Source organism: Bufo bufo, chromosome 3 (genome assembly GCF_905171765.1).
Source record: "Bufo bufo chromosome 3, aBufBuf1.1, whole genome shotgun sequence".
NCBI classification, from domain to species: Eukaryota; Metazoa; Chordata; class Amphibia; order Anura; family Bufonidae; genus Bufo; species Bufo bufo.
The window spans coordinates 590,062,921-590,089,489 of NC_053391.1; the positions used below are offsets into that span (position 1 = coordinate 590,062,921).

At 42.0% G+C, this 26,569-nt stretch overlaps 1 protein-coding gene across 1 annotated transcript in view; it reads left to right on the forward strand.

The window, feature by feature from the left end:
- NCKAP1L (NCK associated protein 1 like) overlaps positions 1–26,569 on the forward strand; it is a 341,608-nt gene that overhangs the window by 106,863 nt on the left and 208,176 nt on the right. Inside the window, exons 19-23 of the mRNA XM_040425859.1 lie at positions 5,046–5,185; positions 10,945–11,076; positions 14,099–14,317; positions 15,397–15,533; positions 24,951–25,048. Coding sequence (XP_040281793.1) covers positions 5,046–5,185; positions 10,945–11,076; positions 14,099–14,317; positions 15,397–15,533; positions 24,951–25,048 — 726 coding nt within the window. The remainder of the gene's footprint in view (positions 1–5,045; positions 5,186–10,944; positions 11,077–14,098; positions 14,318–15,396; positions 15,534–24,950; positions 25,049–26,569) is intronic.

A 26,569-nucleotide genomic window follows, 5' to 3' on the forward strand; every position in this document is an offset into this window, starting at 1 on the left:
TTCCTGGTACCTCAACCCAACCGTCACCCCGAAAAAGATGTCGTGTCTGTAGCAGGAGTGGAATAAGGCGTGACACCCGCTATTTCTGTCCTGACTGTGCTGACCACCCTGCCCTATGCTATGGAGAGTGTTTCCGGAAGTACCACACACAGGTACACCTAGCATAGGGATTGCATCTCACAGGACAGGCACACAGGGCTATTAGGGCCCTTTTACTCTCAGCTGCTGCAAACCTCTCCTTTCACCTGGGATAAAGTGCATAACGTACTTCGCCACATCTTTGGGCGATTTGCGCTTTGCACATTGTCCCATGGGGAAGGAGAGGTTTGTTCTATAAAGGTAAAAAAAACTAAACAAAAAAAAAATTACCGGTAAGTAAAAAAGTTAAAAAAGTTTAAAAAAGTTAATATGTTCTGTTCTAAAGTTAATAAAGTTATTGCTTTGCGGCCTGGTTTTTTCTTTTTTGTTTTGTTTTTTTTACCTTCCAGGTGGACCAACCGATCGACCAGCTGCAGCACTGATGTGCATTCGGACAGAAGCATTGTGCTGCTGTCAGATTACACGCAAGTCGGTGTATGCGGCGCTGCAAGACGAGATTTCTCCTCTGCAGTAAAAGATATGTTTGCCGAGGCATATGAGCTGAGGAGGTGGCGGTGTTCATATACTTTGGCAAACACTTTGTATATATAAAAAAAAAAATCCCGGCAATGATTTATTCATCCACATCGATTGATGTGAATGGAGAAATCTGGTTTGCCAGGGCATACGAGCTGAAGTGGGTATGGATGTTGGGCGGAGCTCCTATGTCCTGGCAGACGCCTTTCCCCTCCTTTTTCTTTTTTTGGCAGAGATTTTTTCATCCACATTGATCGATGCGAATGAAGAAATCTGTGCCGTTCATTTTTTTCTTTCAGCCCAGAGGCTGAACGGAAAAAAAAAAATCTCATTACCCGTATGCTCAATATAAGGAGAATAGCAGAAACTCCTAATGCTGGGCATACATGTAATGATTGCGGAGACCCTCAAATGCCAGGGCAGTACAAACACCCCACAAATAACACCATTTTGGAAAGAAGACACCCCAAGGTATTTGCTGAGGGGCATATTGAGTCCATGAAAGATTGAAATTTTTGTCCCAAGTTAGCGGAAAGGGAGACTTTGTGAGAACAAAATCCAAAAAATCAATTTCCGCTAACTTGTGCCAAAATTTTTTTTTTTCAATGAACTCGCCATGCCCCTCATTGAATACCTTGGGGTGTCTTCTTTCCAAAATGGGGTCACATGTGGGGTATTTATACTGCCCTGGCATTTTAGGGGCCCCAAAGCGTGAGAAGAAGTCTGGTATCCAAATGTCTAAAAATGCCCTCCTAAAAGGAATTTGGGCCCCTTTGCCCACCTAGGCTGCAAAAAAGTGTCACACATGTGGTATCTCCGTATTCAGCAGAAGTTGGGGAATATGTTTTTAGGTGTCATTTTACATATACCCATGCTGGGTGAGATAAATATCTTGGTCAAATGCCAACTTTGTATAAAAAAAATGGGAAAAGTTGTCTTTTGCCAAGATATTTCTCTCACCCAGCATGGGTATATGTAAAATGACACCCCAAAACACATTCCTTACCTTCTCCTGAGTACGGAGATACCAGATGTGTGACACTTTTTTGCAGCCTAGCTGGGCAAAGGGGCCCACATTCCAAAGAGCACCTTTCAGATTTCACAGGTCATTTACCTACTTACCAGACATTAGGGCCCCTGGAAAATGCCAGGGCAGTATAACTGCCCCACAAGTGACCCCATTTTGGAAAGAAGACACCCCAAGGTATTCCGTGAGGGGCATGGCAAGTTCCTAGAATTTTTTATTTTTTGTCACAAGTTAGTGGAAAATGATGATTTTTTTTTTTTTTTTTTTTTTCATACAAAGTCTCCTATTCCACTAACTTGTGACAAAAAAAAAAAAATTTCCATGAACTCACTATGCCCATCAGCGAATACCTTGGGGTCTCTTCTTTCCAAAATGGGGTCACTTGTGGGGTAGTTATACTGCCCTGGCATTCTAGGGGCCCAAATGTGTGGTAAGGAGTTTGAAATCAAATTCTGTAAAAAATGACGAGTGAAATCCGAAAGGTGCTCTTTGGAATATGGGCCCCTTTGCCCACCTAGGCTGCAAAAAAGTGTCACACATCTGGTATCTCCGTACTCAGGAGAAGGTGGGGAATGTGTTTTGGGGTGTCATTTTACATATACCCATGCTGGGTGAGAGAAATATCTTGGCAAAAGACAACTTTTCCCATTTTTTTATACAAAGTTGTCATTTGACCAAGATATTTATCTCACCCAGCATGGGTATATGTAAAAAGACACCCCAAAACACATTCCTCAACTTCTCCTGAGTACGGGGATACCAGATGTGTGACACTTTTTTGCAGCCTAGGTGGGCAAAGGGGCCCATATTCCAAAGAGCACCTTTCGGATTTCACTCGTCATTTTTTACAGAATTTGATTTCAAACTCCTTACCACACATTTGGGCCCCTAGAATGCCAGGGCAGTATAACTACCCCACAAGTGACCCCATTTTGGAAAGAAGAGACCCCAAGGTATTCGCTGATGGGCATAGTGAGTTCATGGAAGTTTTTATTTTTTGTCACAAGTTAGTGGAATATGAGACTTTGTATGAAAAAAAAAAAAAAAAAAAAAAATCATCATTTTCCACTAACTTGTGACAAAAAATAAAAAATTCTAGGAACTCGCCATGCCCCTCACGGAATAGCTTGGGGTGTCTTCTTTCCAAAATGGGGTCACTTGTGGGGTAGTTATACTGCCCTGGCATTCTAGGGGCCCAAATGTGTGGTAAGGAGTTAGAAATCAAATTCTGTAAAAAATGATGAGTGAAATCCGAAAGGTGCTCTTTGGAATATGGGCCCCTTTGCCCACCTAGGCTGCAAAAAAGTGTCACACATCTGGTATCTCCGTACTCAGGAGAAGGTGGGGAATGTGTTTTGGGGTGTCATTTTATATATACCCATGCTGGGTGAGAGAAATATCTTGGCAAAAGACAACTTTTCCCATTTTTTTATACAAAGTTGTCATTTGACCAAGATATTTATCTCACCCAGCATGGGTATATGTAAAAAGACACCCCAAAACACATTCCTCAACTTCTCCTGAGTACGGGGATACCAGATGTGTGACACTTTTTTGCAGCCTAGGTGGGCAAAGGGGCCCATATTCCAAAGAGCACCTTTCGGATTTCACTCGTCATTTTTTACAGAATTTGATTTCAAACTCCTTACCACACATTTGGGCCCCTAGAATGCCAGGGCAGTATAACTACCCCACAAGTGACCCCATTTTGGAAAGAAGAGACCCCAAGGTATTCGCCGATGGGCATAGTGAGTTCATAGAACTTTTTATTTTTTGTCACAAGTTAGTGGAATATGAGACTTTGTAAGAAAAAAAAAAAAAAAAAAAAAAATCATCATTTTCCGCTAACTTGTGACAAAAAATAAAAAGTTCTATGAACTCACTATGCCCATCAGCGAATACCTTAGGGTGTGTACTTTCATAAATGGGGTCATTTGTGGGGTGTTTGTACTGTCTGGGCATTGTAGAACCTCAGGAAACATGACAGGTGCTCAGAAAGTCAGAGCTGCTTCAAAAAGCGGAAATTCACATTTTTGTACCATAGTTTGTAAACGCTATAACTTTTACCCAAACCATTTTTTTTTTACCCAAACATTTTTTTTTTATCAAAGACATGTAGAACTATAAATTTAGAGCAAAATTTCTATATGGATGTCGTTTTTTTTTGCAAAATTTTACAACTGAAAGTGAAAAATGTCATTTTTTTGCAAAAAAATCGTTAAATTTCGATTAATAACAAAAAAAGTAAAAATGTCAGCAGCAATGAAATACCACCAAATGAAAGCTCTATTAGTGAGAAGAAAAGGAGGTAAAATTCATTTGGGTGGTAAGTTGCATGACCGAGCAATAAACGGTGAAAGTAGTGTAGGTCAGAAGTGTAAAAAGTGGCCTGGTCTTTCAGGGTGTTTAAGCACTGGGGGCTGAGGTGGTTAAGGACCATGAAACTGTCCTACCTGAACCCGTGTAATGAGCACTAACCGAACTAGCCACGACTACCACAGTTCAGTGAATTCACCCAAAATAATGTGCAATTCCAGTGTAAGGGCTCAAGCACACGGCCGGGCAATGGGTCTGCAATATGCAGGCACCAGCCCTGTACATCCTGCATCACGGATGCGTACCCATTCACTTAAATGGGTCCGCAATCCCGAAGGTCCGGTGCGGAATGGAGGCACGGTACCCCACAGAAGCACTACGGAGTGCTTCCATGGGGTTTCTCTCCGTGCCTCCACACCGCAAAACAATAGAACATGTTCTATTTTTTTGTGGTGCGGACGGATCATGGACCCATTCAAGTTGAATGGGTCTGAATCCATCTGCGGAATGTTGCCTGTGCATTGGGGACCGCAAATTGAGGTCCCCAATGCATGGAATGGCCGACCAACGGCCATGTGCATGAGCCATAACATATATAGTTCCCGTTTGCCAAGGCTTATGCCTAGGGAAGTATACACTGAACATTTTACTTACCAAGATCCTGCTGCCTTTTACCACAACCAAAATGTAAGACCAATGGTACTTGAGACACAGCTATTGATAGATTAAAGTTCCCGCTAGAGTCTGATTGCTATAAACTGTGGTTAAAAGGGATGTAAAGGATTAGAAAAAAGGGTCTACTTATTGTCCTGAAACAGCGCCACTTCTATTCATAGGTCAAGTCTAGTATAACAGTTCAGCCCCAATAAAGTAAGGGGGTTGAGTTGCATTACCAGATGCATCCTGTGACACTGTTTCTGGAAATAAACAAACTTGTTTCTCCGATCTTAGACATCTATTTTAAAGATATATCTTCATGATCTTTATGTAGGTGGAAAATAACATAAGGGAGGCCATGTGTCTCATTCAATATCTGAAAATGTGATAATAATATAATTAAATTAACACCAGGCATGTTGTTTTCCAGTTGCTACCAAAACATTGTGCAGCAACCATCACCAAAGCCAGAAACAAGAGACTGAAAAAAACACCACCTAAGAAAGCAGAGCCGGAAAGAGAAAAACCAGGGACCGAAAGTCAACGGAAAGATCGCAGTGTAACAACAAAGTGTGTATTTCTTAGCTTTTTTTTTTTCCACACCCAATCCACATTTATTGTTGGTCGGACCCATACACTTCAATGGGGCCGCAAAAGACGCAGACAGCATGCCGTGTGCACGGTCATGTGCATGAACATTTATGTAAATAAAGTTTGTTAATAGGATTTTCACCTACCACACACTATGCAAAGAATCTGTGTGGATGTAAACTGGAGATTTTTCAAGACACATACAGGTGAAACTCGAAAAATTAGAATATTGTGCAAAAGTCCATTTATTTCAGTAATGCAAATTAAAAGGAATTGCATTAATGCAGCTTAAAATTAGAGTTTTGTGAAAAGGTTCAATATTCTAGGCTTAAAGTGTCACACTCTAGTCAGCTAATTAATCCATACCCCCTGAGCAAAGGGTACCTCAAAATTGTGACTTTGGGGTTTCATAAGCTGTAAGCCATAATCATCCAAATATAACAAATAAAGGCTTGAAATATCTCGCTTTGCATGTAATGAGTCTATCACATATGTTAGTTTCACCTTTTAAGTTGCATTACTGAAATAAATGAACTTTGCACGATATTCAAATTTTTCGAGTTTCACCTGTATATTTTCAAATCTTCAACAAAGTGTGAAAGAAGGTCAGTTCTTGTGATGTACTGTAACTAGAGATGAGCAAATCGAAGTTGATAAAGTGGAATTCAATCCGAATTTCAGGAAAAATTCGATTCGCACCGAATCCGAATTTCCTAACGCTTCGTGGTAACGAATCGCATTTTTTCCTAAAATGGCTGCTGCACGTGTAAGGACATAGAGCAAGGAACTTTGGGAAGGCGGGATCACCACACAATGCCATGTATGCAGCCAATCAGCAACCAGCCAGCCCCTGTAAAGTCACAGCCCTATAAATAGTGTTAACCATCTTAAATTCTTCCATTCACCAGTGTACTTAGTGCAGGGAGAGACGTGTCTGCGGGCGGTAGGGACACTGATAGAAAAATCATCATTGTGGTAAAAAAAACTATTTACAAGTGCAGGGAAAGATTATTCAAGGTGTAGGTAAAGGATAGGGAGGAATCATTCCACAGCATTTATGTTGAACAGGGTTCAGTCGGGGAAGGTTACAGCTTGGTTAATAGGAACAATCCTATTACACCTTGCTGCACTGACTGGGGATCCAAATTCCCATTATACAGCTCTGTAATTCCAGCAAACTGTTCATATTAGGGTGCAAGTGCTGTTTGATACAGGCATTAACAGGGTTTATTACAAGGAAATATTTCTACGTCTTATTTGACCTTGTGCTTGTATTAGTGGGAAAAAAAGGACTTATTAGCCGTTGTGTGGTGAAGTGCAAAATTTACAGCCCTTTTTGTTGTGTATTAGTGGCAAAAGAAAAATATATCAGCGGTGCAGTTATATGTTCTAAAGTCTTCTGTGGCGTGTATAAGTGTAAAAAATTAAGGGCCTATTTGCCGTTCAGCGGTGCAGTTATATGTTCTAAAGCCTTTTTTGGCGAGTAATAGTGGCAAAATAAAAAGAGGCAGGCCTTTCCGCAGGGGTGGTAGCGGTTGGGCAGGTGCACCAGGCCATAGCCTAAGTGGGAAGTTGGAGAAGGTGCGTGCGATTATGTCAAAGGACGCACCAGAGTTGGTTGAGTGGCTCACTCAGCCTTCCACTTCTGCACCCTCCTCATCCTCTGTATCTGCACCCTCCTCACTCTCTACTGTGTGCACCCCTAAAGACACCATCACCACCACCATAGCCCCTCCACTCGAGTCAGAGGAATTATTTTCCCATCCATTCCCAGACCTTACCGATGCGCAGCCATTCTTGACATCGGATGAGGAAGAGGAGGTAGCAACGGCCACCACCCAGAAGTCTGACGACAGTACCCAGATTAGCCCAAGGAGGGTGGTCCCCGCTGTTGCTGCCTACTCCGAGATCTCTAATGTCAGTGGTGGGGAAGGTGATGATAATGCTGTTAAATAAATTAATAGTAGTGGGGCACTCTCTTAAGTAAAGTGATCTTTATTGATAAAAATAAGTTTAAAATATTTGGTTCAGAGGTCAATGGTAAAGTATGATTCAAATAATAAATAACAATGTTAATATACTAAAAATAAACTCTAAAGTAAAAACAATACAATTTTATACATAAATATAAGATCCCAGTCGTTGATGTTATTCCTAAAAACCAGATGATCTATGGAATCTCTGATGGTTTAAAAGGAATCACACCAAGACAAGTGGAAAAAATTCAAGCAGTTATAATATTCGATATAAATATTCGAAAATAAAATTGATTAATAAACTTCGATATAGCAAGAGAATTCGATATAATAAAATTCAGTTAATCGAGTGTTTTTCGAGTGTTCAAACAATATGTCAGGTGCTCTCCGATTTTTAGCATAAATCCAAACAGTCAGAGATTATTCAATAGGAAGTTCGATGTGATAAAATTCATAAAAAATAGAACATCAGGTTTGTCGAAAGTTTAGACAATGTACCAGGTATTGTCCGATTTTTAGCGCTAATCAAGATTAAAAGTCAAATATAATTTGATGAAGATCAGTAGCATGTGGAGCAGCGTCCCACTCACTAAATGCGAACAGCGGCGTCCCGCTGTATTTTAACAGAAATGCGATCGCTCAGTTTCGAATAAGATTAGCACAGTCTTACCGGGAGGTCTTTTAGATGGACTTCATGCCCCTCGACGCGGTCTCCCTTCTTTAGGAATGGGGGTTCCGGTCTCAAGGGCTGGTTTGTTTGGTTTTGAATTTCGCGGCAAGCCTCTGAGTACACGCGGTCCTGTAGTGACACTGGATATCGTTCGTGCAGTAGAGGTTTTTTCTTAGGCGGTTCTATATTTCATAACATGCTGTCCATACCTGCCTCGGTCTGTCAATGTGCCTTCCAAATGGGGGGTAGTACCAAACGCGTTGTGCCAGAGATAATGGGGACGGGGGCGGAGCTCTGGCACAACACGGCAGTGCACGGCGAAAGGCCGCCGGACTAAAAGTCCTGCATGTCCGACTTTTTAATCCGACGGCCTCTCACCGCGAACTGCCGTGCTGCGCCGGAGCTCCGCCCCGTCCCCATTATAGTCAATGAGGACGGAGTGGCGGTCCGGCAGCACGGCGAAATAGCGGAAGGACGGATCCGACAGGGTGAACAGCCTGTCGGATCCCTCCTGCCGCAAGTTCTTTGCTATCAAGTGAATGCCTGTTGCCTAATTTTGAGGGCCTGTACTGGCTGACAGTTACATATTTATTCTGTGAACGCCTAATGTACCTCCAGCCACAGAATCCAAAGTTCTTTGCTGTCATGTTAATACCTATTGCCTAATTTTTGGGGCCTGTACTGGCCGACAGTTACATTTTTTATCTCTAGCCACATAATCACACCCTTATCTCACTCCTCTGCCTCTCATTATGGTGGCGTATGAACCCCATTCACTATAAGGACTTTCTAATGTCACAGGGTCATGTGACTGTGCCCCCCACCCCGTACTGTGCCCCTCACCCCGTACTGTGCTCCCTTATACCCTGCATTGTGCCCTCTAACCACACCCTGTGCAGTGCCCCTAGTCATTCCCTGTACTATGCCCTCTTATACCCTTTTATCTGGTCACGGTATGGCGGTATTATCCAGTCACTGTACAGAGGTGTTATCCGGTCAATGTATGGCAGTGGTATCCATTAACTTGATGGCCATAACTGTATCCCTTTCCCTGCCCACGCCATCCTTTTTTAGACCTGGCATGAGCGGGAAAAATATGCAGATTGCAGTGCTAAGGACCTTTGCGCCACAATCTGTGTCAGAAATACGCCTAACATAGTCGTATTTCTCTATAATAAATGACCACCTAATCGTATTATTGTTCGTGGGTAGGGCTAATATCTTTATATTATATAGATTCTAGTGTATTATACTGTGCCCTGTATTTCCCAGTAGAAAATGATTCTTGGGAAACACAGTCCTCATTCCTGACCACCGGGACCAGGCAGCGCTCTGTCAGTACATGGCGGCCGTCCCTCTCCCCCACGCTGCTCCGCTGTGTACTGGTGCTTATTCTGACACTAGGGCTGGGTTCACATCCTATTTTTGCCATCCATTTAATGCATACCAAAAATGTATGCGTTAACAGATGCCTCAGACTGATGCCGTACAGTGGCGTCCGTTCACCATACAGTTCCATGGTAGAAAATTTATTAACGTATGCATTTTTTTAATGTACTTTGCAGGATACAAAAACGTGGAGTTCTGCACATTTGTATACATCAAACTGATAGGAAATAAAACATTTCTAGGCTCCAGCAGGGCACATTTTTGAGAGTTTCCCTTTAAGACGCATAAAAATGGCCCCTGATTAAAATTTTTTGCCAATGATCCCCCTCTGGTATATCACTGTCCAAGTTGTGGGACTATTTGTGTACTTCTAGTAAGTGTTTGCTGGCTGCAAATATGACCTAAAGGTTTTTCAGGTTCGTCTGCCATTAAAGTGAATGGGGCCCACCGCGAATGCGCGGTTCGCGAACATTTTATAGCGAACGCGCGTTCGTGAATCATCCCGGCCGATCAGTGATTGTGAGCCAAAACCAGGTGCGGCTCTAAATACAGAACAGGTGCAGATCTTTCCATTATACCTTATGTCTGTGGAGGCTGCACTCCTGGTTTTGGCTCAAAATCACTGATGGAAATCACTGACCAAACACTGACGTGTGAATGAGGCTTAACCAGGAGGCATTCTGAGCTACCAGTGCTGTGGAATGTTACAGCTCTGACAACCAATACATTCCTCTGAAAAGTGTGAATCAACAGCACATACAGTATGCACAACATAATATAGCATAACATTGGTCTGCACTAGTTACTTCCCTGACAGTTTATAGATTATGGATAAAATCTGTAGGAAAGGGGTAAATCAGTGCTAGACCCCTCGGAGCACTCCTTTACTTGTGCACCAAGATAGAATCTTATCTACTGGAAGTGAATAAAGAAGTTTAAAGGGGTATCACCATCACAGACAATGGGGGCATATTGCTAGGATATGCCCCCATTGTCTGATAGGTGCGGGTCCCACCTCTGAGAACGAACGAGAACGAAGCGGGGAGAGCTGTGGCTGGAGGACCCCAGATTTTCCGGGGTCCGTCCACCACCAAGCGCTGCTCCCATAGAAGTGAATGGGAGCGCACCGCCCACAAGTGGCTCCTGCTCCCATTCATTTCCATGGGGCAGACGAAAATAGCCGAGCCAGCTGGCTCGGCTATTTTCGGCGGCCCCATAGAAACGAATGGCAGTGCGCCCTCCGTTCATTTCCCCACTCCGTTCTCATTGTAGGTGCGGGTCCCAGATATCCTAGCGATATGCCCCCATTGTCTGTGATGGGAATACCCCTTTAAGGCCCTTTTACACCAACCAGGCAACAGGGCAATTATCGTAAATGAGCATATGATATTTTTCCTATCAAAATGTGCCACTGATCACCCAACAAATGAGTATCTGTTGGTGATTATACTTATGTGGCATGTAAAATCATAATTTGCTGGCAGCACATTGTCCTGTGTAAACACGAGTCTGCTGCCGGAAAACATTGAATCTATATGGGGACAAGCGATCACAGTGATACATGCAGCCATTCAGAGGAGATGATTGCTGCATGTAAATGCAAAGGTAGATTTGTTGTTTGTTTTCTTTTTTCAAGATGGAGCTGTATTACTGCATTGATGTATAAGTTGGGTTTATATACATTTTTCTGTATTTTTTTTCAGCATGGACAAGCTTCACCTTACACTCTGTGAACTCTGCATGTCTTTAAATCATGTGCAGAAAATCATGATATTTGACCATGTGGTAACGCCAATTGAGTACCTGAGCTCAAACATAGAGAACAAATTTGGCCGGTATGTCGTGGTAATGTCATAAATAATCATTAGATACTGTTATACTAATATATGCACTTAGAGTAGCGGATTATATATAGTTACAGTGGCATGCAAAAATGTGGGCACCCCTGGTCAAAATTATTGTTACTGTAAACAGTTAAGTAAGTTGAAGATGAAATGATCTCCAAAAGTTAAAGACAAAACAAATTTTTCAACATTTTAAGCAATATCGGTGTATTATTTTGGTTTTGTACAGTTTTAGAGTAAAAAAAGGAAAGAAGTACCCTTCAAAAGTATGGGAACCCAAGGAGATATGAGCGCTCAGATAACTTTGGCCGAAGTCTCAGACCTTAAATAGCTTGTAAGATTAAGGATTGCTCACAATCAGCATTAGGAAAGGACAGGTGATGCAAATTTTAAATCGTTATAAATACCCAGACTCCTGTAACCTTGTCCCAAAAAACAGCAGGCATGGGTTCTTCTAAGCAGCTGCCTAACAATCTGAAAATGGTGGAAGCTCACAAAGCAGGGAACAGCTATAAGAAGATAGCTAAGTGTTTTCAGGTCGACACTTCCTCAGTTCGAAATGTAATTAAGAAATGGTAGTTAACAGGAACAGTGGAGCTCAAGAGAAATTCTGGAAGACCAAGAAACATTTCAGAGACAGCTGCTTGTAGGATTGCTAGAAAGGCAAATAAGAACCCCCTCTTGACTGCAAAAGAACTTCAGGAAGATTTAGCAGACTCTGGAATTGTGGTACATTGTTCTACTGTTCATCGACAACTGCACAAATATGGCCTTGAAGAGTTATCAGAGGAAAACCTCTCTTGCATCCGCACCACAAAAATGCCAGTCTTAATAAATGACCCACTATGTTCCTATGGAACCCTGCCACCAACAGGAGCTCAATAAGAACTAATGTGCGGCAGCTTCTGTTCACTCAGAAGGACAGAAGCTGCCCCACATTGTATCCGGATCCCCTGATCCTCGCCAGGGGAAGCCAGAACACTCCCAGAATTGCATGCTTCTGGGTTTTTGCTCACTCGGATGCCATGGTTATGTTTGACCACGGCATCTGAAGGGTTAAATGTCCGCAATCGGCATTACTGACCTTAGTCCTGTGTGCCTGCTGTTCAAAATAGTGGGCACCCGGGGGCAATGATACCCGCTCTGCTTGAAAGCGGGCGCTATCTTTAAAGTCCCGGCTGGTCGGGAAAGGGCTAAAATACAACGGGAATGTGTCATTTTTAACTTTATGCCTTTTGGAGATCATTTCATCTTCAACTTGCCTAACTGTTCACAGTAACATTAATTTTGACCAGAGGTGCCCAAACATTTGCATACCACTGTATATGGATTCACGTGGAGTCTTTTATCTTTCAGAGAAATATGTGCACTATCTTATACTGTAATAAGAGGCATTCTCCCCTAAAAGCATTGCTTCTAGTGCAGCATATACTGTATTCTGTATGTTGTCATACAGTGACACCTGGAATGCCCATGACTCTGAAACAGAACATGCAGTCTCAGTGCACACAGTTATGCAATATGCATGATATACTATATATATTGTTTGTCATTTCATATTGGGCTGTATTTACTATATAAGCAAATTTGCCATGTGTAATCCCTAATCAATAATTACTGTAATATTAAAATAAAAATTATGTAATATTATATTATAAATGCAGCCCTGATTTCGAAATTGAATATGCCGTAGACATCTGTTCTGTACAAAGAAATCATGCCACTTAGGCATCTTGTCTCCTATTATGTTCTGTAGAGCTGTTACTGTAGTTTTTTTTTTTTTTCACTGTAGACCAGAAATGAGAAAACATAGATTTTTAGAGAGCCTGATGTAACAAAACACTTTTAGGTGCCAATTACATAGTGTATTTTGGCCCCAGAATTTTGACACAGACACTGTGGCAAAATTTTGGCGGCAGCCATGTAGCGTCTGCCTCCCATTGTTTTCAATGGGAGGTAATGCTGCAGTTAACACCTGGGTCCACACCAAGAAGAGACATTACCCTTCTTGCCGTGGTGTGTGGACATCCCCCACTTGAAGCCGAGGTGGTTGTCCACTCGTGCCTAAGTTCCGTTGACTGGAGCTAAGCGCGAGTGGGTTAGCAGCATCTGAAGTGAACGATCGCAGCAGAAAACGCTGTGGTTTCTGCCATGGTATACAAGACAGAATATGACAGCATCAAAATCCTCCCTGTGAATGGCCCCTTAAGGTATGTTCACATGGCGTTTTCTGTGTGCTGAATATAAACTGATGGACAATCTGCTTCCTTGTGTTTTTTTGGATGCGTTTTTTTCATTCCAACGCAGAGTTTGACATGTTTTTTGTGCAGTTTTTGATGTGCTTTTTAATCTTGCCCATTTCAGTGAAAAGTTTGGATGAGTATTCAATGTGGAATCTGCACCAAATGTGGTTTTTAAAACCGTGAGTGGAAAAGCAGTGCCGTGTAAATTAGCACGCGGTTTTCCCACTGAAATCTATGGAGACGATTTGCATGCGTTTTCAGCACAGTTTTTTGATTGCAGAATCCGCACCAAAATCCACATAAAAAAAAACTCTGTGTGAACATAGCGCCCTAGGTTGCAAACATAGTAGACAGTTTCCCTTGTCATTTTAAAAGCTGCATATTTAAAATAATTCTGCTATAGAATGGAAAATAATAACTGCATATAGAATCCAAATAATACTACCATGTAGTCTACTCAGTGTCCAAAAAATACTTCCTTAGAATGCCTAAACCACATAATACTCAATATGGAGCCCACATAATACCGTGGAGCGGGTGTAAGATGGGAATGTCCAGGTCTCCTCTTCTCCCCCCCTGTTAATGAATGCCAGTTTTTTACTGATAGATGAGGTTTCTGAACGCTCACAAATACCCTGCAGACAGGGAACAGGGAACTGTAGACTGCTGAAATTTGAGGAAATACCAGTTTCTTTTAATAAATTATATTACACAAACAGCATTTTAATAATAAGTTTGCTTCAAATATCAATTACAAATGCATGTTTTAGAGCCTTGGTTTCTTTGGTGAACTGGAAGCCAAATACTCGGGAGATCCAGCGTCCTTCAGAAGTCCTGAGCGCAATGCGGTCTTTTCTCAGCACTCTGCAGTCCATTGCTCACCTCGTAAATATTGATGTCACCCGTGCTATTCGGAATACCCTTCTGCAACAAACACAGGCAATGGATGCAAATGGGGAGCAGACCATTACTGCAATCTATACCAACTGGTAAGTGCCATTTTACATGAGACTGTCCAGTGGGCATTTGAACACATGCTTCGGTCCAATCCCATAAAATAAAGGTGACCATATTTCTCAAGGCTTTTTTACACTTGATGATTGTTGGGCCGATTATTGGGAAGGAATGATTGTGCAAATACTCGTTCCTGATAATTGGCCCGTGTAAAGGTGCCGCCAGTCACCTGATGAGTGTTCACATGCTTTTTCATCCAGTGACAGCTTTGTTGATGTGCTACCAAAAATCATCGTTTCTGGGCAGCAGATTGTTCTGTGTAAAGAGCTCTCTGCCCGGACTGATTCACTATGGCAAGAATCAGTCACCTCCAGACCTCCAGCTGTTTTGAAACTAAAACTCCCAGAATCCTCCTGGGGTGACAGAAGTTGGTGATCTCTGCACTATGCAGATGAACAATCACAGTAGCGATCGCTTGTACCCATACAGTGTAAGTGATTTTGTACATGTAAATGATGCCCTCACCTCTGCTCATGACCAAGCAATTATTGGGAATGAGTGGTTTGTTCCCGATAACTGTTGGGCCATGTAGATTGCTGGCCGAATACTTTCTACCTGACTCTCCCACTGACATGCAGGCCAGTCTCGTTGAGCTTGCATTTATTTTCATTTGGGAAAGGGGAATAAGACACTGCTCGATTCCTTCAGTAGCTGCTTACCCTAACACTTGGAACAAAGAATCTGGCAAATTATAATACAACATGCCTAATCCTTCTTCCCCTGATATCTTCCATCAAGGGAACCAGGACATCCCTATACACAGTAGATGGTCGGCTAGTCCTGCTGAAATTCTTTGGTTTTGGCAGACATTCCTTTGACTATCTTTACTTAGAAGATAGTTAGCCGGTCCCACCAAAGATCGATTGATTTAGTTGACTTTTTTCCCTTCTTCTCCCCTATATGTTCTAGTGACATTGAACCAATTATCGCTATTACAATGTAGATTCGCTTAAAAACCAAACAAAAATGTATTGATCGTAGTAATTCAAGTAAATGTATCTGTTTGAACACCTTCAGATGTAGTTAGATTTTTTTTGTTTTGTTTTGCACCAAGGTACTTGGAGTGTCTTCTTCGTCAGGCTAGTGCGGGGCTAGTCTTGTATTCTCCAACAATGAAGTGCTTCGTTGATATACCGACAGAGATGAGTGGGGAGCAAGGACTCAATGCAGATGAATACACGGATGCCTCAGGTGTGTGAAACTAGAATACATTTACATAAATGCAAGTAATAGCCATGTTTGTGTTACTTTTATCCCTTATTGCACAATCTTAAGATATTCTCTAAATAACCCAACATGGGGATTTCTTAGTATTTTACACTGATAGCCTCCCTTAAAAGGGTTGACTGCGATAATTAAAAATCTCGGACAACCCCAATTGCTTAAAATAAAAACCATGATATACTCACCCATTTCTCAAGTGCTGTTATCTTCTGTGCTGGTCCGGCACAGGTGCAGTGATAACCTGTGTGAATTTGACATGGGACTGCTGCAACCAATCACCGGCCTCAGCTCGTATGTAGCAGCAGAAGTACCAGACCAACATCGTTGAGAATGCTGCTGGCAAAACGGGTGAGGATAGTATGTTTTTTTTTTTTATTTAATGGAGTTTTCTGGGAGTAGAATATTAATGACCTATCCCGAGGATAGGTTATCAATATCTGATTAGTGGGGTCTGACCCCTGATAACCAGCTGTTTTAAGAAGCTGCAGCGTTCCAGTGAGTGCTGCGGCCTCTTCCTAGGCCAGTGATGTCATTGGTCACATGGCCTAGGTTCAGCTAGGTTCCCAGCTCTGCTTGCAGAATTCCACGTGAAATATTTCTGTTGGGCCAGAATCCACTTTGGCCTGTCTGGGTTGGGTTAGCTCTAAATTAGGCTGTGCCGGATGTAGATGTGGTCCATGGTGCAGTGGTTTGGAATGAAGCCTGCTTGGCTTTTGCTGAGGACATTGTACGGGTGAGGAAGTTGAAGATCCTTTTATTCAAGACGCTGTTAAACAGTTACCAGGTTGCTGCTGACACACATCCCTTGGTAGTCGGCTGGGTCGTACCTGTCTCTGCTTTTGTGCATGGGGTTATGAGGCTTTGTTTCCAGCTCTGAGGGAAGTAGCCACAGCACTCAGAATAACATTAAAGAGCTTCAGTCTTGATTGAAGCTATTGCGGCCTGGATACCTGCGTGCTGTATTTTATTATTTCTGGGAGGATCCTATCTAGGCTACTTTATTACCTTTTATCAATGAGATCATTTGTGTTATCTCCTGCAGTGTGATTGGTGTATGCAAAGGGTTTTGGAAATATTAGATTTTTTTATTCCATGTCCTTCAGTTTTTTTCACAGTCTCTTTTTCTGGGCTTTGGTCCTCTTTTGGGATTTCTTTGTAAAGGTCCTTGAAGTACTGGAGCCAGTTGTTGTTGTTCTTACAGTTTGTCCCCATGTGGTTCTATAGTTCCCAGAAAGATTTGTCTTAGAGGACGTCTTGGAGTTGGACGGGTTTGTTCGAGATGTGGCATTTATTTTTATTTTTGACCATTCTGATTGCCTTTGTACAGTATAATAGGCTTCCCTCAACCCAGAGTTGTTGTTTTTTTTTTTTTTTTTTTCATTTGAGGCCATTCTTACAGCCTGCCTTATAGCTTTACACTCCCTGCCAAACCAACTGTGTTGCCTTCTTGGCCTCTTGTTTGTGTTTAGGTCCCTTACTGCAAGATTTACTCCCTTTTAAATTAACTCATCTTTGCTAGCTGGCTCAATTGTTCTCCTATCTGCTGTTGCTAGTCCTGGAGGTAGTTGGTGCCTGTATGTATGATAATGTGGTTGGGGTTGGTGAAATATGGATTATTGATGACAGATGTTGCTTTTTTTTTTTATAGCTGAGCAGTGGATTTTTCTAGACTATTTTTCCTGGGAAGAGTCGCCTTGCCATTTGAGTCTAATCAGGACAGTATCAGGACATTGTCACTTATTGTTCCCATGTTGTCTGATGTCAGTGTCCTGTCTGCTGCTCAGCTGCTTGGCTTTTCTTTCATTTTGTCTGCACACCCCTTTCTTTCCCTGAGTCCACCTCCTGGATTAGGGGTTGTGTCTGGGACTTTAATTTTGCCATCTCTTGACTCAGCTCTTCGTTTTCTTGCAGCAGTTCTTGTAGTTGACATCTTATTTCCTCCAGGGCTGATGCCTGTTCAGACTTCAGGATGTTTATTTCTTTAGTTACTTGGTCATTTTCATTTTTGTCACCAAGATTTTTTTTAGCACATTTAGGGTCCATTCACACGTCCGTTTTTTCTTTCCTGATCTGTTCCGTTTTTTGCGGAACAGATCTGGACCAGATCTGGACCCATTCATTTTCAATGGGTCCTGGAAAAAAACGGACAGCACAATGTGTGCTGTCCGTTTCCGTTGTTCCGTTCCGCATGTCCGTTTAAATATAAAACATGTCCTATTCTTTTCTGCAAAATTCGGATCCTGGTACAATACAAAGTCAATGGATCCGCAAAAAACGGAAGACATTCGGATGTCATCACGTATGTCATCCGTTTTATGCGGATTCCGTTCCTGGAAATTACATTTTAATTAATTTTTATTTTTTTTTCAAAGAAATCCAAACAACTTTATTTGCTTATTGAAATTTATACATGTTTCCGTTTTTTGCGGATCCGCAAAAAACGGATAACATACGGATGACATATGGAAACATTTTCAGGAACAACGGATCCGCAAAAAACGGACCGAAAATCGGGATATAGAAAAATACTGACGTGTGAATGTAGCCTTAAACTTAATATATATCTCGTATAAAATAATTATCCAAACCCAAGATTACCCTTAATATCAATGATTCAAAATCCGTGGCAGAATCATGGTGCATGGCGGCAGCCAACCAGCACTAGATTATAAAGAACCAGGTGTCCTACCACAGCAAAATCATGTTCCTGTGTCCTTCAGGTATCCATGGTAGATATCCGTTTTAGGAGAGATATATATAAAAATTTAAGTTTTAATGTGCTATCCCATTTATGAGTGGTCACCTTTTCAGTACATATATGATCTATGGTGATTCATCCTCCATAATATTCTTGTGAGGTATTTTTGTATTCACCAAGATTTTTTGCAGCTGTTCTTTAAACTGTATGAAGTCCCTTTCTATCTGAGACAGACCATCTCTGAAGGTCTCTGTTGAGTGATGTGAAGCATTAGGACATGAAGTGGCAGGGGGGTCTCTGGTGGTTGTTTCTGTAGAGTTAGGTCTGTCACCGCTCTTAGTTGCTGGAGTTTGTTCTTTGTAGATTTGGGCCTGGACTTTAATATGAGGAAAGGGTTCCTCAAATTGGTCTAGGTTGCCCTCATTGCCTTGTATCACTGTGGTGCCATTGTTGTATAGGTTGATGGTAAGTGCAACGTCCTCATCATTTTGTAAATCTTTTAATAATTTTGTATCTTTGGCTCAGAAAACAATAAAGAATTAAAAAAAATAAAAAATTAATAAGATTTTTCAGCCATCATTGATGGCTTACTTTGTGATGTTCTTATAATGTCTGCACAGGCTGTGTGTGCCAGTTGGAGGGCTGCTCAAGGTAAAATAGAACATTTGTTTTCCTCTTATCGTCCTCTATTGAAGTCAGTAAAAAGGGTTTCTGTTTTTACTCTGATTGTAGTATGTTTTATCTATCTATCTATCTATCTATCTATCTATCTATCTATCTATCTATCTATCTATCTATCTATCTAGTTCTGGCAAACAATGGGTGAATGGTAACTGTAGACAATTGCTACTTAAAATCTTTAAGCATTTATCTTTAAGAAGGAAGTTGAGCTGAAGTGTCCTCCTCAGGCATCATTAACCCATTAGCGTTTTGGACAGCTTATTGAAACATTTTTTGCAGAAGATAACACTCACTGACGTCTCCCTACCCCCACTGTTGATAAGCGAGCAGACAGGCAAGAACTTGGGATGCTGCAGTCGTGTATGTGAGCCGCATCCCCTGAAGCTTGTTGCCATGGCAATGACTCGTCCCTCCCATCTTTTTCTGAGTTTTAATTCTTGCCATCAGTTATTAGACTCTTACATGTGACTGGGGAGCAGTAATTCCTGCTACTCTATCACCGCGCAGAGAATTGTATTTCAGGGATCACCAACCACCGGGTTCCCCCGAACACCCATTTTAATTATTGATTTGTGCGATGCAGTTATGTGGAAAGATTGAAATATAGTAGAAGTTTATGTTTCCTTAATACCATCAGGTTATCAGCAGTAAACAAGTGTTTTGTTCAAGGAATGCAGTCAAATGAGTTTTCCAAAATCAATTTGCTATTTCAAAGCTTTTAAAATGAAGAAAAATTGAGTTTTTATTAAGAGCTATGAATGGGCTGGCCAGGGGATAAGTGTTGAGTCATAGCACTCAGTGATGGGCTGTAGTATAAGGATGTGCTTTCTATGCAGTGTCTGATACTGCAATATGACAATCTGATCAATGAGGGGTTGTCTAAGTGTTTTTTACTGATAACCTGTCCTCAAAATAGGTCATCAGTATCTGATCAGTGAGGGTCCGACTCCTGGCAAACCCCACCGATCAACTGTTTAAAGAGGCCATGGTGCTCCGGTGAGCGCTGTGGCCTCTTCCCTGGCCAGCGGACAGAAGACTGAAGCCTAACTGGCTGGCCATGATATGGGGTGGTAACCCAGAAACTCAAGAAGTAATTGAAGAGGTATAGGTGTCTCAAGTGCGCAGCCAGTCACTGGCTGGTGTAGCAGTTGATAGGATGTGGCCAGAGTCACGCTACTTCTGATGAAGAAGGGCCGTAAGATCCCCTGCAGCAGAAGATGAAACTGTAGGAATTGTTCATCCGAGTGCTGGATCATCCTAGGCCCAGGGACCCTGTGATGGAGCAGCATTTGAGCTTCCTGCTGGATGACAAATGCAAAATGAGATCCTTGCCAGACACAAGTCAGTAAAGAAGCTGTATCTGTAATCACCCCTCCACAGTCTGTACCAAGGGTATCAAGTAGAACACACACCCTCATGCCAGGTCCCCGGGAACCCTTTGCCGCTGGCATGACACATCTCATCAAGCCGTTGTTCATGGTCCGACTGCCTGAAGTCTGGCCTGAAGATCAGAAGGAGCCTTCTGTACAGCAAGTCTACCGATGGGCCTATCCACTGTGGGCCATTGATACCTGCTTCCCGATGCCAAGATTTACTAGTCCTCTAGATGGTGTAAACTTAAGGCTACTTTCACACTCGCGTTTTGTGCGGATCCGTCATAGATAGATCCGTTCAGATAATACAACCATCTGCATCCATTCAGAATGGATCCGTTTGTATTATCTTTACCATAGCCAAGACGGACAAGAATAGGACATGCTCTATATTTTTTGCAGGGCCGTGGAACAGAACTACGGATGCAGACAGCACACGGTGTGCTGTCCGCATGTTTTGAGGCCCCATTGAAATGAATGGCTCCACATCCGTTCCACAACATTGCGGAATGGGTGCGGACCCGTTCATACGGCCGCGTGAATGGCCCTAACTGAATGTCTGTGAGATCTTCAAAGAGATGAAATTGTGACTACCTTATTGATCCTTGGACAATTCTCTTGGTTGCAGCATAGAAATTCTGCAAGGGGCATGTTGGACAATGAAGTGTAGTGGCGCAGCAGCCTCAAGGTGCAAAAGCATTCCCTTGAAAGTGACTGGTGCATTACTGAGAATGTAGTGTATAGGTGGGGCAGGCTATGGCAGAGGATAGCCTCTCAGAGACCCACACCCACAGTGGCTTTCCAATATGTGGAGGTTTAAATCCCCAACACCTGTTAAGGACCACACTGTAGAGTTGCGTAACCCAAGTTTAATAATTCCATTTAATTATAACTTCTCTGTCTTATGCCTCATTCACCCAGTCAGTGTTCAGTCAGTGATTTCCATTAGTGATTGTCAGCCAAAACCAGGTGCGGCTCTAAACACAGAACAGGTGCAGATCTTTCCTTTATACCTTATGTCTGTGGAGGCTGCAATCCTGGTTTTGGCTCAAAATCACTGATGGAAATCACTGACCAAAACACTGACGTGTGAATAAGGCATTCCTCAGGAGCCCTCTTGTGTATATCCTAATAAACACACTATTATGATGCCATCACAATACATAATGGCCTACAAAAAGCTACATAGTATTATGACATCATCACCAACTGTGACATCTCATTCTTTTATATACCTTATTTTTTTATTAATTGGCTCTGACTATTCTATAAGTATGCTTCCACTATGGATATTTTGCATGCATGTTATGTTGCAGATTTTGACATGTATGTCACTCTTTAAAGACGTCACAAACAATCGGGAGACAGCAGCAGCTCGACAGTTTTTATGGCTCACACTTGATTCTCCTTTATTATTGTATCTAGTAAAAGTTAAATTTTAATTAGAGATGAGCAAATTTTTTAAAAATTGGATTCGGCTGGTTCGATCCGAATTTAATCGCGGCAAAGCGTGTTAAAAAAACTGCTATTTCCTGGCTGCAGAGACCCTTTATAGTGGTGAAGAACACTGTGCCTTGCAGTAACACGCATAGGGAGTCTGCTGTGGTAGTGAAACAATACTGTGAGTCCGTATGACATGCAGATGACAGGCGTCGCTCATAGAATCACTGCACACTTCACTTATTTGGGCAGTTATGGGGCCAAAACTGACCAAATAACTCAAGTGTGAACTCAGCCTTACAGGTCAATGTTAGCGCCAAGAAGAAGCGTGCTCTTTTTACACCGTCGACAGCTGATTCCACATAGATGTCTACAGAACCTGTTCTATTAAACGCTTATCCAAGTAGAGCACCCCGACAGAGTGGAGAGGGGGTCAGCAGTAAGTTTGTGTTGACGTCACTGAACATATAACTGCACCGCTGAATGGCAAATATATTTTACTTTTGTCACTAATACATGACAAAAAGAGCTTTATAATATATAACTGCACCGCACAAGGGCAAATAAGACCTTCCTTGTAATAAACCCTGTTAATGCCTGTATCAAAAAGCACTTGCCCTCCAATAACAAGAACAGTTTGCTGGAATTGCAGAGCTGTATAATGGCAATTTGGATCCCCAGTCAGTGCGGCAAGGGGTAATAGGATTGTTCCTATTACCCAGGCTGTCACCTCCCCTACTGAACCCTGTTCAACATAAATGCTGTGGAATGATTCCTCCCTATCCTTTCCCTACACCTTAAATAATCTTTCCCTGTACTTCTAAATCGGTTTTAGCACAATGAAGTCTTTCCTAGCACTGTCCTTAGCGCTTGCTGACGTCTTTCCCTGCACTAAGTACAGTGGAAAATGGTAGAATCCAAGATGGCTGAGGCTATTTATAGGGCTGTGACATCACAGGGCTGGCTGGCTGCTGATTGGCTGCATGCATGGCATTATGGGTGATCCCGCCTTCCCAGAGTTCCTTGCTCCATGTCCTCACATCTGCAGCAGCCATTTTAGGAAAAAACACGATTCGTTGCCACGAAGCGTGAGGAAATTCGGATTTGGTGCAAATCGAATTTTTCCTGAAATTCGGATCGAATTCCACTTCGTCAACCTCGATTCGCTCATCTCTAGTTTTATTTAATCTAAAGGTGACCCAGTACAGGGATTAATTAAAGGCCTATCCAGCCCTTGGTTTCTTTCTTATGTGAAAAAAAAAATATACCCCTTGGGAATCACTGTCTAAGAACTCCCCCTTTTTTGTTGTTTTGTTTTACTTTATGCATGTATAAAGGGGTTTTGTACAATATGGCCAAAAACAAATGTTTCTGTCCTGTTAATCTGCTGTTAACCTTGAATGTGACAGCTCAGCTCACTCATGACGACATGTGGTGTTCACAAAATAAAACTTTCAATGAATTTTTGCCATCGGAAATCATTTTTGGTTCAAAGAATGCATATTGTTCGCAGCTAATGGTGTCATACATGTCATTATTGTGAAAAAGCATCATGGTTAACAATATGTATTTCTGAACACAGAAAATCAGTCGGAACCTTTTGACAATGTCCTTCAATGACTTTGCTGCAGAAATGTAAGCAAATGCTGTAGTCTCCTCCTTTTACCGAGAATAGTGCGCTTGGTATTGACCTTGCGTCCAAATACTTATTACAACTGTCACATTGTAACCACTTGTATATAGCGAGTCCTGATGGGAAATGCATTTGCTTTGATTTAATTGTCTTTTTTGCTGTGTCTCTCTTTTCTAATCTAAATCTTCTGTATAACCTATTATAAGGAGCACAAGACCAGAATGAAGTATATGGCCATGGGCTGAGAATAGCGGAACCTAATGTTTATTGGTGCAGTCAGATATGTTTGATCAGCTGCAATTTTACTAAATCTTATTAAGATAAGCCAGGGACCTCATGGAGTATAACATACTGTTTAAAGGCTAATGGCTCCTGACATTAAAATATATCGATGAACCCACTGTTATTAAGCAATGGAAGCAATATTCAGAATTAGTTAAAATGTTTACTTTACAACCAACTAAAGTGTTAAAAAGATAGAAGTGGCACAAATAATAATAATAATAATCTTTATACATAGCACACACCATATTCTGCAATGCCTTACAAACAAGTAAAATGACAAGTAATCAAAACAATGAGCAATCACTGAGACAGAAGGAAATCTCATAATCTAAATGAAAAGGGAGGAGAGATTCCATAGGAACATGGCACTAAAATAGTCCAGGCGGCAGTCCTGTATGTTGGCATTTATAATATAATTAAGGGTCCATTCACACGTCCGTGGTGTGTTGCGGACCCGCAAATTGCGGATCTGCAAAACACCTGGCCGGCACCCGCTATAGAAATGCTGCGGACAAGAATAGGACATGTTCTATCTTTTGCGGAGCTGTGGACCGGAAGTTCGGGGCCGAAACCCGGAAGTTCGGGGCCGCACGCCACAAATGCGGAAGCGGAGAGCACATAGTGTGTTCTCCGCTTCACGTCCGGGCCCATAGAGAATGAATGGGTCTGCACCTATGCCGCAAAATTTAGGGTCCGCGGACGTGTGATTGGACTCTAAACTGCATAAATCAGTTAATCAGGCCAACACCAATAAATGGGAAACTAGTTGTGGACCAGATTGAGTAGAGCTATCTGTGAGGTCAGGTTGTAGGCCATAGACTATGGTCATGTGATGTAGACCTCCTTAAAACTTGGAGAAGCAAAGCAAATAAAGGAGCAGGTCCAATTGTCCAGGGCAGTGAGTTCTACAGAATTTGCGCAGGTTGGAAAAGTCCTACACACAAGACTGAGAGGATTGGAGTGGGGAGTGAGAGTTGTCATTGGTTAAGTGAAGAGCATAAGTTGTTTGCTAGATGGACAAGAAAGCAAATATGTAAGACAGATCAGCATTGTAGAGAACTTTGTGGTTCTTGCATCCTAATTTTTAGCCAGGATCACAGCAGTCAGACCAACCCAATTGTCCATTTGTGAAAGTAGTATGACACCAATGTCTGTGGTGAGCCAACCCCTTTATATAAATTCAACATTGCCAACACAAATGGAACAAAGTCACATATCTGTTCTACTATATTTGTATGTGTATTTCTTACCCCTGATTTTATTTAAATCTTTAGAGATAAAGGCTTTAGCTGAGATGCTTGGTCCGTATGGGATGAAGTTTCTGAGTGAGAACCTTATGTGGCATGTGACATCTCAAATTGTAGAGTTAAAGGTAAATATATTTGAATGTGTCAAATTTTCTCAATCATGCATTATGAATATGTTAAAATGGAAAATTACAACTACTCTAGTTGTGCCACACAATCAGACATTACATGCATAGGAATCGCACTGCCCACATTACAGATGACATGTTAGCTCAGGACAACATTTGCAGTTCCATGTATTTTGCATTGGGAGTCTAACAAAATCACATGCAACTAAAATGTCTGTTAAGCAGCAACTAAATAAATTGGCTAAAACAACAGAAACATATTACTGTTCCAAAGAGTGCAGTTAAAACCCACAATTAAATTGTGGCAGTGCTTCTGAACCCTTATTTGTTGTAACTGTGTGGACAAGTTACAGGGCTTTGCGACTTTTTGGCCTTATTTATGCAAAAAATGATGCAACATTTTGCATTTTTTTACCACTCATTCTAGATTTCTAAAATGGGCATGGTTATCTTGTCAAGCTGATTAAGCTAGAATGATCAACTACAACTCTAAAAAATCTAACTCCAGCAAAGAATTGGTATAGAAAGTGGAATAGCATTTCAAGACAGAAGATTTAGGGGTAATGTACTGGAAAGGCTTTGCACTAGAAAAGTGGAATTTTTTTAGATGTTTTTTTCAGTGAAGTAAATTTTCACCAAACCCTGCCCCCATTCCCCCTTCACCACTATTGCTAATTTCAGCTTCTCACCTGCCACAGAGAGAAACCCTGGAAATATTATTAATATTCACTCTATGTCTTCTCCTCTCACAATCCATTACTTTTTCCTCTCACAATCTCTGAACTTGCTGGCCCTCACAGAAACATGGCTTCAACCTTCTGACACTGCTTCCCCTACTGGTCTATCCTATGTGGGCTACACTTTTCCCATACTCCCAGGTGTAATAACAGGCATGGAGGAGGAGTGGGCATACTACTTTCTCCACAGTGCATTTTTCAGGTCATTCCCCTTGTAGCCTCTCTGACATTCCCCTGTTTTGTGGTCCATACCATCAGATTCTTCTGCCCATTCCCCCTGTGAGTTGCTAATGGCTATTGCCCCCAAAGCTCCCCCAGCAGTTCCTGGATCACTTTGCTGTTTGGCTTCCTCACTTCCTATCATCCGAATCACCAACTCTTATTATGGGTAATTTTAATATCCCTGCGAAAGGTGCACCACAATGATATGCAAATGACAACACTGGCTAATCCCTCAAGCTGATGTTAAGAACTGAGACTTTAGCCAATGTATTCCTATCAGGAACACACCGGAGCCATTCTGCACCACCGTCAACTTATCTCAGAGTGGCTGTCATGGTCTTACCTGCTTGCTGCTCTCCTTCGTTTGACATGTGCTGGCGGCCATCTTGGGTCCTGGGTTTCTTGTAGCCTTCCACCCTGCGGCTCCTCCTTCCCCTGGGAGGAGCTGGATGCCTAGCTCATATATATAGGAGGTCTGTGGCTTCAGTTCCTTGCTTGGTCCTCTTGTGTTCACATGCTTCTAAGACTGCTGCTGCTTCTGGTTCCTGATCCTGGCTTC